The sequence below is a fragment of the Lissotriton helveticus genome, chromosome 7 (genome assembly GCF_964261635.1).
Source record: "Lissotriton helveticus chromosome 7, aLisHel1.1, whole genome shotgun sequence".
NCBI lineage: Eukaryota > Metazoa > Chordata > Amphibia > Caudata > Salamandridae > Lissotriton > Lissotriton helveticus.
In genome coordinates, this window is record NC_136068.1 from 785,770,526 (window position 1) to 785,789,519 (window position 18,994).

General features: G+C 44.0%; 1 protein-coding gene across 1 annotated transcript in view; it reads left to right on the top strand.

Moving 5' to 3' along the window:
- LOC144769189 (serine/threonine-protein phosphatase 2A catalytic subunit alpha isoform) overlaps window positions 1-18,994 on the top strand; it is a 204,848-nt gene that overhangs the window by 63,413 nt on the left and 122,441 nt on the right. The window contains exon 2 of the mRNA XM_078653208.1: window positions 9,800-10,009. Coding sequence (XP_078509334.1) covers window positions 9,800-10,009 — 210 coding nt within the window. The remainder of the gene's footprint in view (window positions 1-9,799; window positions 10,010-18,994) is intronic.

Genomic DNA, 18,994 nt, shown 5'->3' on the forward strand with positions numbered 1-18,994 from the left:
AATTGAGGCAGAGTTCAGTACCGTTCATCATTTTGAGAATTTCCCACTTGGTAATTTGTAGCCAGCTAGCATTTGCTTTTGTCTGCAGGGTGAAAAGGGTATTGACAGCCCACTGTTCCCCTCCCCACCCGCCTCCTTATGTGCTTCTGTGAATAGTCATTTCTTCTGGAATGCCTTTCAACTGACCCTAGCCAAAATAATCCACTGCTTTCCTTTCACGAATTTGGTGCAACAAGGTGGTCTTTTTCTATAACGGGTGCTGGTACAAGTCTGTTAGCTGTTCTCCAAGAATGACCAGGGTCTGGATGTGCATGGTCACCATGTAACCCAGTTCTCTCCAACCAGGAACCAACTGACCGTAGGCATGCTTGCCAATAATAATCCTGAAGTGTGGAGGTGCCCCATTGCATATCGGAATATATTATATCACTCTGCAGTTAACTTTCGAGCCCATCAGAAGCATTACTTTTCCTCTGAAACATAAGGAATACAGTGTAAGTTTCCGTACAATCAGGAGGTTGGTATTTACCTTCTAACAAAGTGTACCCTCCTCCTCTGTGTCCAAAATTCTTGACGTGGGATAGTCCTATTTTCATTCAACCCACCCCCAAGCTCCAATTCTTCCTTTTTTTCCCCCAGCTGGACGGCCCTATATAGGAATTCCATGTCAGGAGGCCACTTGTTTAAGACCACCACCCCGGATACACTAAGCCACTCTGGGTCCACAGATGGACGCTGGAGCGCATGTGTTAGTGCACAAACTCGGGGGGTTTTGCTACCTCCAAAAATCTCTTCTCAGGAAAATCTCGCTGCCGTGTGATATTTTCCATTATGGTACCCTTGCTACGCATTCTATCCAGCGCGGGTTGGATCTCATTGCTTTCTATCACGATGTATAGCGCTGTTGGGTTGGTGTCCTATTTGGTTTTGTGTCCAACTAACCTGTGTGGTTCTATCTTTTTGTGCTGGATCTTATTCTGCTAAGGTAGAAAGGTGAATAAGGCATCTTGCTTTCTCGAGGGCTACTCCTTGGGAAAAGTAAAGCCTATCTGTGCCCACAGCGTGTGTGATCAATGAGCAGACATAACGTGACCTGGCTGGTGCTTCAAAGCCGGCTGTGGTCATGTGCTGGTACCATATGTTATGCAAAAGGACGCAGTGCATGTGAGATGCTGATCTGTTTAGTGTAATTGTTGGATACCTAGGCAGGCTCATTAGTAAATCTCTTTTGATTCAGTAGTTCTTCGGTAGTACTCAAGTGTGGGACTACCCAGAATAGGCAGATTGTACGTAACCATGTAAATATACATAACTTTTGTTGCGATACTACAGTTGAGGTATCTCCGGTGATAGTGTTTCTTCTGACCATTTAAAATGTTTGCAGTATTTAGTTCAAGAGTGTAATCGCCATTGAAGGGCTCGACTGCATGTTAAAACGGTGTACCCACATTGGTGTTATGCAGACCCCTCGCTGAGGGCCCAATTTCCATTCTCTCCTTTCATTGATGCATGTTCTTCAATGTTCTCGCCCCCCCTTTCCATTTGGGTTGTGGGGGTTGACAAGTCGGCGTTGGTGCACTTTGTTGTCTTTACGGTTACCAGTATTTGAAAGAACATGGTTGATTGTTAATTCAACTAGTTACTTATGCTCCGTTAATAATGGTTTTAGAGACCCTACATTTTACCCCAGGGGTGTGATTTCCATCAACCTACTATTCATGATCTAGTGCGGTATCGGAAGGCAACCCCCATTAGAAACGTCTTTTAGAAATGTTTAGTGAATAAGTATGATTATCTATTTTTAGAAGCCAATGCCCCCCAATCCTCCTGTGTGTGCCAACTCCCCCTTCGGTGTTTTGTGAACTTATGACATTTTGGTTCTGGGCAGTCAGATCAGTGTTGGATAGGTTTGTGTAGTGGTCTCGGGAGTAGAAGGGAGGGATAGAATTGTGGCTTTAGCAGAATTTCTATAGGTGTCACTAGTTTTACCAAAGGCGCGCATAAGAGCGCTGTTGCTGGGCGGCCCCTTTCCCAAGGCTATTTTCCTGGTGGGGGGCGTTACCCGGTTTTGATATTGCCCCCAATTGCTCTTGCTATGAGTTATGTAGTTCAGTCTTTGTGATCGCTGTATGTGTGTCGTAATGTGGCATGTTGCCGTTTGGTTTTCCTGGTGTTTGCCTCGTGCCCCATGAACAAATTTTTTTGGTTTGTACATCTACCTGCTCCTGGCACATGGTGTGCAACGTGGCCCTCCTTCGTGGCCTCAGATACCTGTCTTTGGCTAATCTCAATTCGCCTTTTTCTCTGGGATCTTCTTCCTGGGCGTTTTTTCTTTTAGTTTTGGGCATTTCCTTGAGCCGCATCTTTAATTGTTTCCCTTGACCCGTGGGGAGAGGGTCAGAGGCTGCTCTTTGGATCCCCCCCCTCTCCTATACCACTTGCTCCCCCCAGGGGGTTGGCTAACAGGGCCGACTGTTTCCTGGATGGTGCCTGCAAGGTTGGATTAACAAGAGTGGACTATATATGGAATTGGGTTGAGTCAGGAAGGGGCGCACCCAGTGTCCTGCGATCCATCGCGAGCAGGAGAAGAGACTCCGAAGCCCCGTCCCTGGCACCCCCCTTTCCCCTGGGTCCTACCCCGCCTTGAATGTTTGGTGAACTCCAAACTGGTGTCTCGAGCTCGGCATCCTGCCGAAGTAGGTTGACCAGATTTCTAAAGCAAAAAACAAAATGACATTTCACAAAAATATAAGTAGGACTTAAAGTTCCACATCACAGAGGGGTGCAGAATGCCTTGAAGACTGAGTTCACCAATGGAGCAAACACAGACCCCTACGCACTACAGGACATAGACTAACTAACATAAAGGCTAGTTCAGTAGGGCTTCCCAAAAACCTGGGAAAATTTGCTGGGACTTGAGACCAAAAGAACCGGTACTGTCCGGGCAAATCTGAGACGTCTGGTCATACAACACTGAAATGTCTGGTCACACAACACTGGGACTTGAGACCAAAAGAACCGGTACTGTCCGGGCAAATCTGAGACGTCTGGTCATACAACACTGAAATGTCTGGTCACACAACACTGAGGCCTCTTGGCTTACTGACTCTCGCATGTGGGGATAGTGCAGTTTGAGTCCCATCATTCCAGGCACAAGAAGAACATTGTTCCGCTCACCGAGGATGGCTTCATTCATAGAGCAAGGCCTCCTTTTATTCAGAGGCTTTAAAGCTTTTGACGGTGATGTCAGGACTACACTCCATAAACAAATTGTTAAGCGTGTGAATCATGCCTGAAAATGGGTACCTGGTCTGTGGTTGCTGCTGCCACGTGCTCGCCCAAGTACTTGATTTCTGCTGCGATTGTGTGGCGACTAGCAGACCTCCCTGCGACTGAGTGTATGATCCGTTGTGATTACCCTGTGCTTGGTACCGAGGAGGGGCGGATGTGGGGGCTTGTGGCAGCTCCCCCTGGTTCTCTAACTTCTGCTGCTCATGGTATGTCTTTGTCCGGCATGTCTACCAGGTGACCCTGCCTACTGCAATAGTAGCATTGTCTAATGTATGGTTGCGACCACCCTCCCTGGCCTGCTCTACCATATCTGTTTTTACTCCTGAACTACCTGTAGCCCTCTAAAGTTTTACGGTAGAACCCCCATTGTGTCATCTGCATGGCTGCGACTGGTGCCCTTTGCATGACTGCGGCCCTTGCTGCTCCCTCTAGGGCACTTCTTTTTCAACTTTTGCTGCAACAATTTTGCTGTCTCTAGGTTTGTGCCTGCTTCTCTCTATCCTTTTCTTATGGTAGTGGATTATGTGAGTTTGTATCTCACGCCAGGGTTTGGGATCCAAACCGACTACGCTGTCCAGCCCCCTCTGTATGTCGGTGGGTAACCCTTTCTTCACAATATTTTAGAAAATTTGACTTATGGGCCCGTATCAGTCCTTTGCTGTCTATTTTTTTTTATGTCCCCATCTTTTCCTCAGTCTATTTAGGGAATCATGTATGCTTTCCTCTGGCTTCATAGTCTATGCCACTATCCTTCCTACATCTGAGTGGTCAAGGAATATTTCTCTTAGGGCAGTCCCTATCCAGTGCCTGTGCATTTTTAAATGCAGCCCATCATGTTGGGTATTTGTTAGCGTGAGAGCTGGAATGCGAGTTTAGGGGAATACGATGTTAGTCTGCTCCCCATTTAGACTGCTTAGCAGACTCTTAATGTCACCTGTCGCTCGGCTGATACCAGCAGTGTTTTTCTCGTAACATAATCGATTTCCCTGCCCCACCCAGCAATGAGGCTAACTTTATTTTCAACCCCTCTTTGTCTATCTGGGCCCATGACACATATACAATCCCCACCGCAACCTTCTGCAGTAGCTGGCACACTGTAATTCTAGGTGACTCTACGGGTTTCTCCTCAACATAGCGTTCCCCTCTTGTGAGGCATTTCTGCATGTAGTGGAAGACCCAAATAGTGTTTCCTCCTTTATGCCTGATGCAATCCTCTGCTACTGCATTGCCCTTTAGCTCAAACGTTCCTTCTCTCGGACAAGACCTGTCATATTGGTCCCTCTCCTCAGTCCAATCTGTGTATAGGCTGCAAGATGGGTGCGCAAAAGTCTTTGCCACCTTTTGTAGTGATTATCTCCCTCGTGATTAGTTTATCTTTGTCTTGCACCCGTGAGGAGCAACACGTATCCTTGTCGCTGCCTTTTTCATGTGCACGCACAGAAGCTATTTTGTTTTTCCTCCGTCGCGGGGGGATAAGCACCAGGCTGCCTCGTTCCTTTATTTCTTGGTCAGCCCCTCTCCTATGTTGACTACGATGTGGCTCTGAGCCCCGCTAGTAACATTTCATCTACCTCTGACTCTTCTAACGCTGCGCCCTGTACCAAGTTTGTGTCACGAAGAGGGTGCTGTCCTGTACTCTCGCTCTAGCTCGTTTGCACGCCCTTTCTCTCTTGAGCATCAGCTCATGCCTCTCTTCCTCACTCTGCCTGGCCTATCTCTTGGGCTCAGAGCAACGTGCTGCTTTTATTAGCCGGGCTTCACTTTTAAATTTGTTTCCTCCTCCGCTACATGGGCACCCCCTGTAGCCTCACCCTTGTCATCGGTTCTCAGGGGACTGGAGCTCCCTTCATCCCCTGACCTCGCTAAGTTGCTATCGAGAACCGCTACCAACTTTCCTGTCACTCACTTACCCTTGCCTGTGTATTTTATCTTCTGTCAAGGTGTCACCTGCTGAGTGTGGTGGACGGGAAGTCGAGCTTTTGGGTCCTTCCCTAGGAACTTGGTCTGTGTTGTGGAGGTGTCTGGGTTCGATTGCTTTTGGATTTCCCGGGTTTAGACCTATATGACCGTCGTTTGGTGGGGGGCTTGTCTTCTTCTATTATTGAGTTTGAATCGTAATGCAAGGGAAGCTGTTGTGAGTACATCCATCCCTGCATACGGTGGGGGAGGTGCAGAGGCTTTGCTCTCGCTTGGCAGTGTGAGCTTATTGGTTTGAACCTCCTCAAAGATGGCCCATATGTCTAACACTGATTCTCTTTTGACTTTTTTTTTTTTTGTCCTTCATATTTTGTCTTTTTTGTGTTTTATTGTGTTTAATTAGGTTTGTGTCAAATTTTCCCTCCTTAAGCCAGGGAAATGTGTGTAAATGCCACGCTTGGAAAAACCTATCAATTCTCTTTATCTGTTTCGACAACCTAGTTTCCATATGCTTTAATGGGTAATCCATGGGAATTTTAGATAATTTGGTTAAATACAACTCAAATGACATTTTTCTAGTTTTGTTTGTCTAATCGTTGGAGCAGTCGTACGTGGTGCACTCTTACAAATTACATACTAGGAACTCAGTTCTTACAATTTTGGCATCAAACAGTTTCAATAAAAACAAGATAGAATGCATATGTAGTATTGCAACATAGTCAATATGAGATGTTAGAACAGCAACTGCACAATTTAAATTTTTCACACTACAGTTTTTAATAAACAATCAATGCAACATCATACAATAATACAGTTCAATAATAATTGCGAGAAAAAATTACTTTGTCAAAATAAATTTAGTACTTTGTCATCACATAGCCTCTATCAAGAGAAAACATGCTTTGGATACGTTCCTAAGTAAGCAGGATAGTCTACCACTATCTGCTTCTAGACAAAGGTGGTAATCATAGAAAGTGTATCGCATTAACTCTGGAATCACCGGCCCCTCTTGGTGACATAGAGGTTATGCCCAGTTTCCTGGGTCCAATTTTTCCCTATCCGATTTCCGCCCTGTAAAGGCCCAGGGTCAAGCCAAATGCACCTCACACACTCCTTCCAGATACTATGGTTGTTTAGAAACCTCATTAGCACTGGGAAAAAGTTGAACTAAAAAACAGACTATGGTGTCCACTAAGCCCAATCAGAATAGCTATTTCACAAAAATCAGCGTCCTGGGAGACCAGCGCTATATTCACCTTAGCTAGTGTCGGCTATTGAACAAAGGTGACTTCCGCGGGAACGCCTCTGAGGCCGCCTTACAACTGATTCAGTTAGGACATATAAAATAGGTAATATATCAGGCCCGGTCAGTGACCGGGTGCGCAGGTTATCTTTTTATGCTTCTCCCTAGTTTACCATATGCCAAATGCTTTAGACTATGTTTTGGGTTTAGATGTAGTCTCTTACTCACCCTCTGTGATGGCTGCTTCAGGACGAACCTCCGCCTTGGGGATTCAGCGTAACTTCTAGTCAATTGCTGTGGCTTCCCACCTTTCTCGTTGAGCAAACGTGAACCTATCGGGGTGGGGTCTCCTTTCTTCGGCTGCAGTTAGATGCGAGGTCCCAATCCTCCTATGGTGGCTCGCAAAAGTGTTGAGTTAAAACAGCGTAGAAAAAAGAGAAGGGGCATTTGGCAAAACAGGAACAGTTTAATTAAACGTTATGGCCTGGAACACAGTTAAAGGATATGAGGTCTGAGGGCTGTCTCAATTTACAATCAGTAGATGTCCTCCTTATATAAAAAAAACCTGACTGGTCATAAAAGTTTCCGTTACTGTATATGATGAGGAATATTGGTTGCTGTCTTTGGAGTCATAAATGAATGGTCAAATGGTTACTAAAAGTGGGTCTCTACCTCGCATGGACACAGCGTGGCTAGTAGACATGTTGTCCAGATGTCCGGCATGGGAGTGTGTGATCACTACGTGTGCTAGGTTCTGTTCGGCAAGGATTTCCTAACTTGTGTGGCATCTGACTTTATGGTGGTTTTAGTACTGCACATACCTCCTCCGTCCTTGTGTACTTTATTGGGGCAATCTCCCTGGACCATTGTAATGTTGCTGCGCCTATCTGTGTGATTGATCAAGAGTTTCCTGTCAGTGTTTGCCTGACAGCTATGCACCCTCTCGCCTGTGACCTATCAATCCGTAACCCTGGGACTGGGGTCTCAGGGCCTGCTTGACTACATATTTGCAAGTCAAGGTTGATGTGGAGTTCAGAACGGACGATTCTATTAAGGATGAGATTTCATTTTTATCAATTAATGCATCTTTATCCATATTAACAAATGTGTATAAGTCAAAGTTTAAATGCAAAGCACATTGTAAAGAAGTTAAAAACTTGCATTAACACTATGTTATAGGTTTTACGAGCCCTATACAGAGGGAAAATAAAGTGTATTATCAGAGAGTAGCTTTTTGTTGACTGGGTTTGTTAGCGATGTATAATTTCACTTATTGGGAAGGATTCCTTGGCAGATGCTTACATCAAGAATGGTCCTGCAAGGGTAGTCCAAGAGCCAAAGCTGTTTTTTTGTTTTTATCCAGCACTGAAAGATAGTGCTAACTATCCCTCTACCGGTTTTTTTTGTTTAGGGAAGTTAATCATCCTGCAAATTATCTATATCTATATCTATATCTATATCTATATATACTTGGTGCAAGCAGATGTAGTGAACGCGTCTGATCGTTTTTATTGGCAAATAAAAACCTTTGATCTTCATCCACGGAGTCGGTGCCTGTTCTTTTGAATAGCTAAGCCAGGATTGGAAAAAAAAATATATATATATATATATATATATATATATATATATATATATATATATATATATATATATATATATATATATATATATATATATATATATATATATATTCACTTTTAAAGAATCAGTTAACAAGGAGTTTTGGTTGAAACTTATCAAACTACTGAAATTTTGAAAATACGGTTACCAGTGCAAATCACACATGGCCTAACTTGCGCCACCTACTATATTCTCTTGATTGCTCTTGTTTGTTTCTGTACATTTGCCAAATTGGTGTTTTGAGCATGGCCAAAGTCGTTAGCAAATAACTGTTGCCCCTCCCCCCACTTAAAAAAAAGTGTATTTAATGCGGGCTCCTGCCTTGTTGGTGCTGCCTAAATTTACTAATACTAAAAATAAAAGGTTGAATGTGGTAAGACACTGCCTGAATAGGTACATCAAAATGTGCCAAAGTTATTAGTAAATTTAAAAGTATTTTTGCCAATCCACCCCCCACATTCGATCTTCTCTTAACCCAATGTACCTGGTCTTGATGTTGCTTCCTAACTACTTGGCACTGATTTATCAAACTGCTGAAAAGTTCTTAGCAAGTAAAAATGTTACTAACCCTCCTCTTTCAGCTATGCCCCGCCAATTTATGGATTGGCAGAAAAATTGAAATAACAATATAAAACTAATCCTTAGTACTTTCTGCCTAATTTTTTGCCCCCTTTTCTTTTTTATGTACATGAATAAATAAGAAAATACCAATATTAATTTGAGCGTATTTGCCAGATTTGCCAAATTTCAGGTATTTTCATCAAACGGTGCCTGACTTTTATAAGAAAATTAAAGTTTTTCAACTGACAAGATAAACAAAAAAAATGAATGCTTTAAATCCTGCCTGGCCTCTTTTTAAAATGTGAAAATCTCACTTTCACACCGAGTTTGAAGTAAGATCCACCAATCTCCAAATGCGCAGCAACATTGCTTGTACACTTTAACGTTAAAAATAATTATTTCCCAATCCAGTTAGTTTACCTTAAACTGTCTTGCCAACTCTTTAAAAGTACTGGTTATTTCCCCAGTCAAGTAGGAGGCAAAGAAACTGTATCTGGGTTGCTTGTGTTCTGGCTCAGGGGGGAGCTAGCCTGTAAGTTTAGGCTGTCTGTTCTGTTGGAGCCGAGTGAAGACAGGCAAATGGCAGCTCCAAACTGAGGTGGCATAGTGGGCAAAAGAACGATGTGTTGGAATGCTTCTATGAACGATTGCCAGTAGTTGCATATTGCAAGCATTGCTCCCATCACCTTTGTGTTTGATTACAAATTCTCTGCCACCGTCCTGAGGTAAGTTGAAGATAGTTTTCTCAATGATGAAATTGGTCTTTAGTTTAAGGGACTGAATATCTCATCTCTTTCAAATTCTCATCTTTCTCCAGCATCAAGGGCGTGGCTTTATCCAGATGTGAAGTTTTTGGTAGCTTGACCTGGGCTTTGTTGTTAATCTTGACTGCCTAGAACTTGTTATACGTGAGAATATAGAAGTGTTGGGAGAGACTCTTGTACACACATTTTCATTTAAATACACTGCGTGGCCCTCTCGACGTTAAAGTGTGTCCCTTTGAGTGCCTTGGTGAACACATTTCAGTTCTGAATGGCTAAATATCTTTAACCCAAGAAAATTTGCTTGTCTTGAATGGGGTTGCTTGGACTTTACCCCATCCATTCATTATTAGTCTTTTTTGTCATGCTTCATGTTGATGTGGGGATTTCTTTTTTCCTTTTCCAGGCTAAAGAAATTTTGACAAAGGAATCCAATGTACAAGAAGTGCGATGTCCAGTTACAGTCTGTGGCGATGTTCATGGCCAGTTCCATGATCTGATGGAACTCTTCAAAATTGGAGGCAAATCACCGGACACAAATTATTTGTTTATGGGGGACTATGTAGATAGAGGCTATTATTCTGTGGAAACCGTCACACTGCTTGTTGCTCTTAAGGTAATTTCTTATCAGTATGTTTTAATGTGTCTTTCGTAAATCTTAAGTTGATGGGGGTTGTAATACATGAGAAGCAGCTGCTGAAATGCTTTAAGTTACCAGTATTTCATTTCATGTTTAAAAGCATTGAGCTGAAAATCGTGAAACCTGTATGACTGAGATCATAAGCTTTAATTTTATTTTTGATGGCGAACATGCATTAGTGATTGGCTTGCATTCTGGAATTATGTTGCGTTTTGTATATGAGGAGCAACAAAGTTATGCACATTATCCCCTTAACTGCCAAGCAACACCCCGCCTGCCCTGTGCTGAGCCCTTTTTAGGTCGAGCATTCCAGTCCTCTTGTATATACTTTATTATATACTTATATATTAGTACATACTTATGTGTATGTACTTTGTGGGCTCAGGAGATCAGCCCTATGACTGGTCTTCTTCCGGTGGGGACTTTTTTTCTGTTTAACTGCCTTCATAAACAAGCATTGGCATAGCCAATAGGTCTCGCCTTTGGGACTATATACGTGTTTAGCCATGCAACAGTTGATGTGGTTGCACCAAGGATATTATGCTACATAACTAAATATTTATAAGGTCCCAAATGCAAGACCTATTGGCTATGCCAATGCTTGTGTAGGCTTTGGGAGATGAAGTGACATGCCCAGAATCAAAGGATCTTGGTCCGACACAGAGGCTCGAGCCTGGTTCAGCTTCAAAGTTGGCAGCTCTGGTCATTACACCACATCCTCTCCCGGGGAAGTCACTTATATTGTTCCTGCTTTTGGTGTGAATCAAAGTCCTGGTATGGGGGCCCTGAGGCACCCTGAGTGTGCTGCCGCTACCTCACACGCAGGGCGACATAGAAAGGACATCATCCTAGTATTGCCACCCAGCTAGGGCCAAAATGTGGAGAGGGCTGACCACCCCTACGTTTTATTGCCCTGAGCCGCAGGAAGAGAGTAGTAAGGCCTATTGGTCTTATCAGGGGTCGTCTGACAGGGCAGGGCCTCTGTGGTAAGCGACATACATTATCCACAAAGAGCGTCAATGTAATTTATTACGTCGTATGCATTGTATTATTGTAATTTCCAAGGGTCCACACATCCTCAAAGGGCCAGGGGTAGCAATGCTATGTAAGGGCGCGAGACATCACAGACTATTTTGCAAGAAGCCCCAGAGCTATCGCAGTCCCCTAAATAGTAATTTTGAAAGCCTGAGCGAGGGGACACGGGGAAGCCCCTCCCCATCCCATGCACCAAACACGAACAGCCCTTTAAAGGCGTCTTATCAGCTGCTCTGAGGTCTGTTAGTCCTGGAATTTAGTAATGACTAACCCCCACCCCCCCTCTGCCCAATTATCTGGTGAATAATTAAGAATGTGAAAGAGATCAAGAATGTGTGGCACCAGTGCCGGCTCCAAACTTCAAAGACCCAGCTGGGCCCAGCCCCTGGGGATGGGGGCAGTGGGGGCAGGGCAGAGACACAGGCTGCCCAGCACTTCAAAGCCCGGCTCAGCCTGCCCTCTTCAGGGCCCTGTCACTCCGGCTCTGGGCACCCACTTCAAAAGGAGAGGGGCGGCACAATATCCTTTGGGTGGAAGACATGAGGAAGAGGTAAGCGATGTGAGAAAACGCGACCGAGGTGAGAGAGAAAAGAAGGAAGGGCACGAGCGACATGATAGACACCGAGAAGAGATGGGTAGAAGCAGGGAGGTGGTAATGGACAGGAGATGAGGGGCAGACCGGGATAGAAAACCCAAGGGCGGCTCCCTAAGCTCTTAATTCTCACGTTAAAAAAACATGTGAGCTTTGTGTCTCTCTTCCCGTGGTGACGGCCAGCAGGACCCAAAGCTGAGGAGTGGGATCAGTGCTTTATATACGCATGCACTGTCCAATACAGAGTACCCGCACTTCCTACGTTTGAAAGAACGAGCCCTGTTACTTCACAGGAGTGGTGCAATACATCAGCACTCCACTACATTTGGCTACAGCTGCGCTCACTGCACACACATCACATACATCTCAGCAGCGAACAGGCACTCTAGAACAGTGGAAATTGGCACTTCTATATTTCCATTTCAGGCATGGTAAGGATGGCGGGGGGGGGGTGATATAGCGAGAATGATGGAGTGGGGGTGCAAGCACCTCTCTCCCTCGAGCGCCGAGTGTGAGAGAAAGAAGAACTGACACGAAGGCCAGCAGAGTGACACAGGCATTGAAGCGAAGCGCTCATGGTAAGGTAGGGCCTTCAAACGCACAATAAAAAAACCAAATGGCAGCTGTGCAAGTCACGCGCGCGCTTATGCACGTGATAGTAAGCTGGTCGCTGGGAAAGTAGCACTTTTCAAAGCAGCTACTAAATGTCTCGAGCAGACCAGCGCATGCTCTGGATCAGGCCGAGACCTAAAAAGGACCAGTAGAAATCAGTAAAATACCAGAAATGCTTACTGCTGAGGGACTTTCTTTAAAAAAAAAAATTCTGGCAACTGTATCTAAAACTTTCTTGATAGAAAATGACCGGCAGAGGTTAGTAAAATACCAGAATCACTTTAATATTCTCTAGATTAAAGTCCATAGAAATGGTCTTCCACGAGCACCCGTAAACCATAATATTTTTTATTTAATCTTGTATTTTCAGTGATATGTCCACCGAAGGTCCTGATATTATATTAAAACAAGCATTGGCATAGCTAACAGGTCTCGCCTTTGGGACCTTATAAATGTTTAGCCATGTAGCACATTTTCTTTGGTGCTACATCTACTGTTAATTCATGTGCCACTTGTGAACGGCCACACACCCAAGGTTGGTTGTCCATGCTTAAATAATGCTTTAAATAGAAACATTAAAAAAAATAAAATGCTATTTATTACACAGTGCAAATGCAATTCATGCTCAGATAGGACAAGTCTGCATGTAAAGGAATTAAAATGATGAATAAAAGTAATGTTGCTTTCAGTAACTGCACCAGTCGGTGATTCAACGATAAAATAAAAAGTTCCAATGACGGACCAACTCAAAGGTAAGATTCCTCAGTTGGTGCACAGGCAACAACTCTGGTCCCTGATATCCCAGCAACACCTAAAGCAAATTGGACATGCTTGCAAGTAGCAGTGGAAGGTGGAGCATACAGGCACTAATGACTCACCTGCATTAATTAACCTGTCGGACCAGTCTGCTCACATCATGCATGGCAGTGAGTTGGGTTGGTGTTGTGTGTGCGTGCGCGCACAGCCACTTCCGAATTAAGTTATTCCAAACTCCTATGACAACAAGCCCCTTCCAAGGCCTCCATTCTGAAACCCATATGAGTGTTAGGTAGACACTTGAAGGGAAGGTCCGGCGCCCTCTTGCAGGGGCAATTGAAAGCACTGCTGAAAGTGATTAAAGTAGGTGCTGCCAAAGTGTAAGATATGTGAGTGTCCTCCCCGAGAAGCTTACTTGTTGAGCACAAACCCAACGTGCCAAACTATTACACTGGACTGCAGCATTTGGAAACAAGATGGCTGGCGCTGTTTAGGAATGCATATTAATTATGCGTTCCAAAGCAGTACAATCATTTTAAATGCTGATACTGTGTATGCGAGGAAGGCTCAGAGGCGCAACTAGAGGCAAATTTCGGAGGGGGGGCGAAGAAAAAATTTCAGGGGGGGCTAATTCTTCACACAATAGGCAGTGAATATGTTGGGACTCTAAGAAGGGGTGAAAAACAGCGCCTAATTAACAAGCAAATGGTCTTTTAAAGACCTCTGAAGTGCTTGGGTGCGGCTGTGTGTGTGCCCGGGAAGCTTGTCTCATCCTGGGCTGCCACACACAAAGTGTGTGGGGGGGCTGAAGCACTTTGAGCCCACTGTGATTTGCGTGCCTGGGAAGACTCAACACCATCTGTGGGTAAATATGCAAATGTTTGTGTAACATGCTCCAATACCTTGTGGTGGAGTTTGCGCTGATAGATACATCAGGCAACTATCAGACAGTAGCTGCTACCAAAAAAACACTTCAAAAGTGTATCAACGAAGTATCCAAGCTTATGACTATCTAATAAATAAGTGGTATAATAAAAGAATGCTTGGAAAGGAAGAACATTTGTATCTGCGCAGCTCAAATCCTACTTGCCCAACATTTTATTATATCCCTAAATTACACAAAGATACCCTACATCCCCCTGGGAGAACTATTGTTTCTTCAGTACAGGGATTGACGGAACAAGTCTCAAAGTTCCTTGATTATTTTCTTGCAACATTGGTGACTAAGTTATCTTCTCATGTAAAAGATACCAAGGACTTCCTAAATAAAATTCAAAATGTACAATGGAAATCTGACTACCTTCTCATAGTACTTGATATTACGAGTCTTTACACCTGTATTGCACATTCGAATGGAATAGAGGCGGTTACTGTTTATTTAAAGAGAAGACAGTTGAGATATGCGCAACACAACTGCATGTTAATTGAGTTTTTGCAATTTTGCCTCACAAACAACATTTTCCTTATTTGAAGATGAATACTACAAACCGGTATCTGGTACGGCGATGGGCACCTGCTTTGCTCCCAGCTATGCTAACTTGTTCGTTGGCTGGTGGGAGGAGCAGGAGCCTAGAACCTACAATGATGACATATCAAGTGGCTCGGTTATTAAATGGCATCGATATATCGATGATTTATTTATCATCTGGCAAGGAACAGAGGAGACTGCACGTCACTATATCGCCACCTTAAATGACAACGACAACAACCTGCACTTCTCGGGAACAATTAGTCCAGTGGCAGTGGACTATTTGGACCTGAGAGTGCACGTTGAAGGGGGGAAAATTGAGACCTCCTTATATCGAAAAGCCACGGCTGACAATTCAATTTTGTTTGCAATTAGTAGTCACCCCCTAAACTAGTGCAAAGTATCCCCTCTGGGGAATTACTAAGACTTAAGAGGAATTGCACACGCGATTGTGACTTCGAAATAGCAGCATCCGAAAGTGTAGCAAGATTCATTGTAAGGGGTTATAATCCTGTAACCTTGAATAAAACACTGGGTAAAGAAAGAGCCATCTCGAGAGATACCTTATTGATCCAAAGTAAGAACAGGAAAGCAGAAGGAGGGAAATTCAGACTTATCACCCCATATTCAGCAGAGGCAAATCATTTAAAACATATGCTGAAGAAAAATTGGCACATCATTAAAACGGATAATGTCATAGGTGGAGATGTGCCCGATTTCCCGTTAGTTACATTAAAAAAGGCTAGGTCCATTCGAGATCAGTTGGTATGTAGCCATTTGGAAAAGTTACCACCAAAAACTAACACCCTCAAAGACATGAGGTTTTTTTTCCCCTGTCGGTGCTCCTTAAACGCCGGTGGGACGCGGCAGCGAATCCCAGCAGTACGATGGGTTTCACAGGGAAACGTGATCAACTGACACGATGACCCGGACAAGAGGTGTGCTGGTATGTTGTAACTTCGCCACCTCAAGGTGTTGAACTGAAAAACACCGTGGAATGAGTGAAAGGACAAACCCCTGTAAGCCCTGATGAAGTTGCGAAACCATACAGCAACGAAACATGTTGGCAAATTAATATTAGGTTGGGTATAACAAAAACCATTTTTAGTTTGATAGGCTTGCAGCCCAGAATAAAAGTCAAAGTGGCCAGCAAGCTTCTCAATTTTAATGGTGAAAACTACACTTTTTGATTTTTTTCACGAGGGGTGTCGGTGTGGATGTGTGCACAAGTGGGAGTTATTATTTGTGTCTCCTGAGTAGTGAAATTATCTGTTGATTTCACTCTTTTCTTTCCTCTTCCTTTCACAAGTGAGAGAGAGTTACCGAAGTGGGTAAAACTGGTAATCATTAGCCAGTAACCCCTTGTGGCGGTTCTTCCGTGAGGTGCTCTCTCTCTCTCTCTCTCTCCTCACATTTTTTCACTGTATGGAATGTGGGGTTTGAAGGTGGTAGCCGATGTGTGGTTTTTCTATGAATTTGACACAGTGACATATATGAATAAATGAAATTCTTATAAATAGGAAATAAGAAAAATTGACTATCCCAAAAAGTCACGTTCATAATGAAAGATGTGTCCTGTAGGAGGAGTCTCTCTTTGTGTGTGTGTATAGTTTTTTCCCCTGTAACAAATGTAAGGCATGTAGTAACAGCAAAAGAGCGCTTACATATACCATTCAGGACACAGGCATGGTCAAGAAGATTAGTAAGTTTATCACTTGCAGCACACCATATGTGGTGTACTGTCTCGTCTGCCCTTGTGGGCTGCGCTACATAGGCAGCACAGTGCACCCTTTTAAAATACGAATACTTGAACATATGAGGGCAATAGACAAGGTGGACCAATCGTATCCGGTCGCAAGACATTTTGCCGAGAAACATAAAAGCGATCGGAATCAACTAAACTGTTTAGGTCTTGATCAAGTCCCTGAGAATCAGAGGTGGGGACCGACTAAGAAAACTTCGGAGATTGGATTCGAGGTACATTATTGACCTTCATACCAAGACCCCATGGGGTATGAACAGTGGGGAAGATCTTATGGTACATACTGGAACATAAGCATTTGGTAATGATAAAGCTATGACATTGCTGGGGATGAATTGAATGGGATGGCTCTGAAAAGAACAAGGTTTGATATAATTTTGATGAAACCAGGTTATTTCTTTGGATTTGATGTTAAATTCTATTTTTAATTTGAATTATGAGTGAGGATATGTTCCTTGATTGGTTCTACAAATTTGGAAATTCAGTGGGCAATGAAATGTGAACAATGTCAATATATTTCTTGCTATGGTGAACATGCATTGAAAGTATGTATAAAATGTATATACAAATGATGGTAAAAGAATGGTTGATTCGTTTAAACATAGACCTGAATAACATAAGAGGGAGGATAATGGACGATACACGGCGTAATTTGTTTTAAAACCAAGTAACTTGACAATATATGTGACTGTACTTGGATATTGGAGTATAAAAATGTGAGGAAAACACGTACAAGATCAATTAGATTCATGGTAATGTGTATCACTCCAAGATGGCGCTGGTAAATTTCAGTACGCTTTAGTCCTTCCTTTATTGTGGGGAAAATGTTTTAAATGTATGCCGCTGTCTAGTGGCTACTGACATCGAGAAAGGCTGGGAACCGCAACGCGTCTGTCTGTTGTTTTGTTTTGAAATAAACAACCTTTGGAATTAGCCCTGTGGATATTTCTTTTTCAAGCTGAGAAGAATTGGGAGCATAATATATAAATATAAATATATATATATATATATATATCAAAACAAAACCCTTTCAGGCATAGAGTGACGCATACATTATGCAAAAAAGGAGTAGAGCACTCTGGGTAGTTCTCAGTTTAGGTGGAAAGCAGCTCCTGTTAGAGCACTCTCAACACCAGCGACACTCTAGATCTGCTCACCTCAAATGTCTGTTTTTCTATCAAAGTTTTTAAGCATAGGATTAGCACACCGCTATCCACGCCGAGATAGAAAATGACAGTCTTTTGCCATTTAAACAGCAAAGTCTTTAAGCATAGGACTAGTACAGTGCTGTCCTTGCCGAGCTGTAAAATAACAAAAGCCATTTATCACTCCAGGCACAATATTAGAAATTATTACCATTCCCTGCCCCGCAGCCATTTAGACCCACTCCACTGCAAATATCCATAATTTAGCCATCTCTACAAGAACAGAATTTAGTATTCACCTTCGCAATACAATGACCAGGACTCTAAAACCTGCCAGCAGCCACAAAGCAGACTCCACACTGCCGATTCTAAGATTGGAGGTTGGGAGCGCGGCATCCAATGTAATGTAATATAATGTATGTATACTTGTAAAGCGCACTGTTACCTCGTTACGTGGCGTCCTGGCGCTGTATACCGCTGGGGAACCCGTCCTGGCTTTCCCTGTGAGAGGGCACCCCCAAGGTGAAGCCAGGCATTCCCGGCGCTGCTAGGGCCGTTGTGGAGATTAAGCAAGCTATTGCCCAGAGTTGCAGAGTGGGACCCATGGTCAGCGTAGGCACCTAGGCGAGAATTATCGAGTCCGCGGACATTGACCCCAGACCCTGCCGCGTCGGGAATTGAACACTGGTCCCGGGCCGACCTCTGCTTCAGGGTCTGCCGCTTCTAACCAGTGAGCCACACTTCTCCACACTGCTCCATCCAATGCAGCTGCAGCGTTGCACGAGTGGTGCGCAACAAGCATTAGCTGTATTGAAGCACGCATGCTCGTGCTGGCCTCCGCTTTGGTCCCGCAAGGTGGACGCCAGCACAAGCACGAGTGAAAGGGAGCAGATCGATTTCTAAAGGTCATCTCCGACCTAAAAATGATTCAGGTTACTTAATCCGGGGCTGATTTCCGCGTTAAATGCACAAGGTGCTATATACTGGAAAAAGTGTTAAGTCTCGAAAGAGAAGGCACCCATGCCCACTTGTGTGCAATGCCTTCCAGTGGACTTTCACAGGACCCTTGCATGGTTGTGCAATGCTTTCTGAAAGGGGGGGGTAACCACAAGCTTTTGGTGATGCAGGGGCGCAGCTCTGCCCCCACGAAGCGCTGTAGAGCCCCTGTCCTGCAGCGCTAGGTGCGGAGGGACAGCACAGGATGTCAAAGTCATTGCCCTCATTGCGGCCTCTGCTCGGGGAAGATGGTGGGTTCGGAGCTGGAATCCTGACACTCTGACTCAGGCTGAATGAGTGGGACTGTGATAGTCACTCAGGAGGGAGCCCCGCCCACTAACAAGACTGGACGTATAGCAGGCAGACTATGCTGGGGCACGTGCACTCCCAGTGACATCCCATAGCAGCCAAAGAACAACTGGCAAGCACGTCTCTCAAAAAATCTCAAAACCGTAAAGCTCAACAGCCAATGAACAATGAGTTCCAAGAAACCCCCTCGACAAGCCTCCATACAACCAATCTACTGCAAAGAAACTTCTTCTAGGCTCATAAAATATTTTTTTCCTAAAGTTCACCACGCTTGTGAGAAGCATTG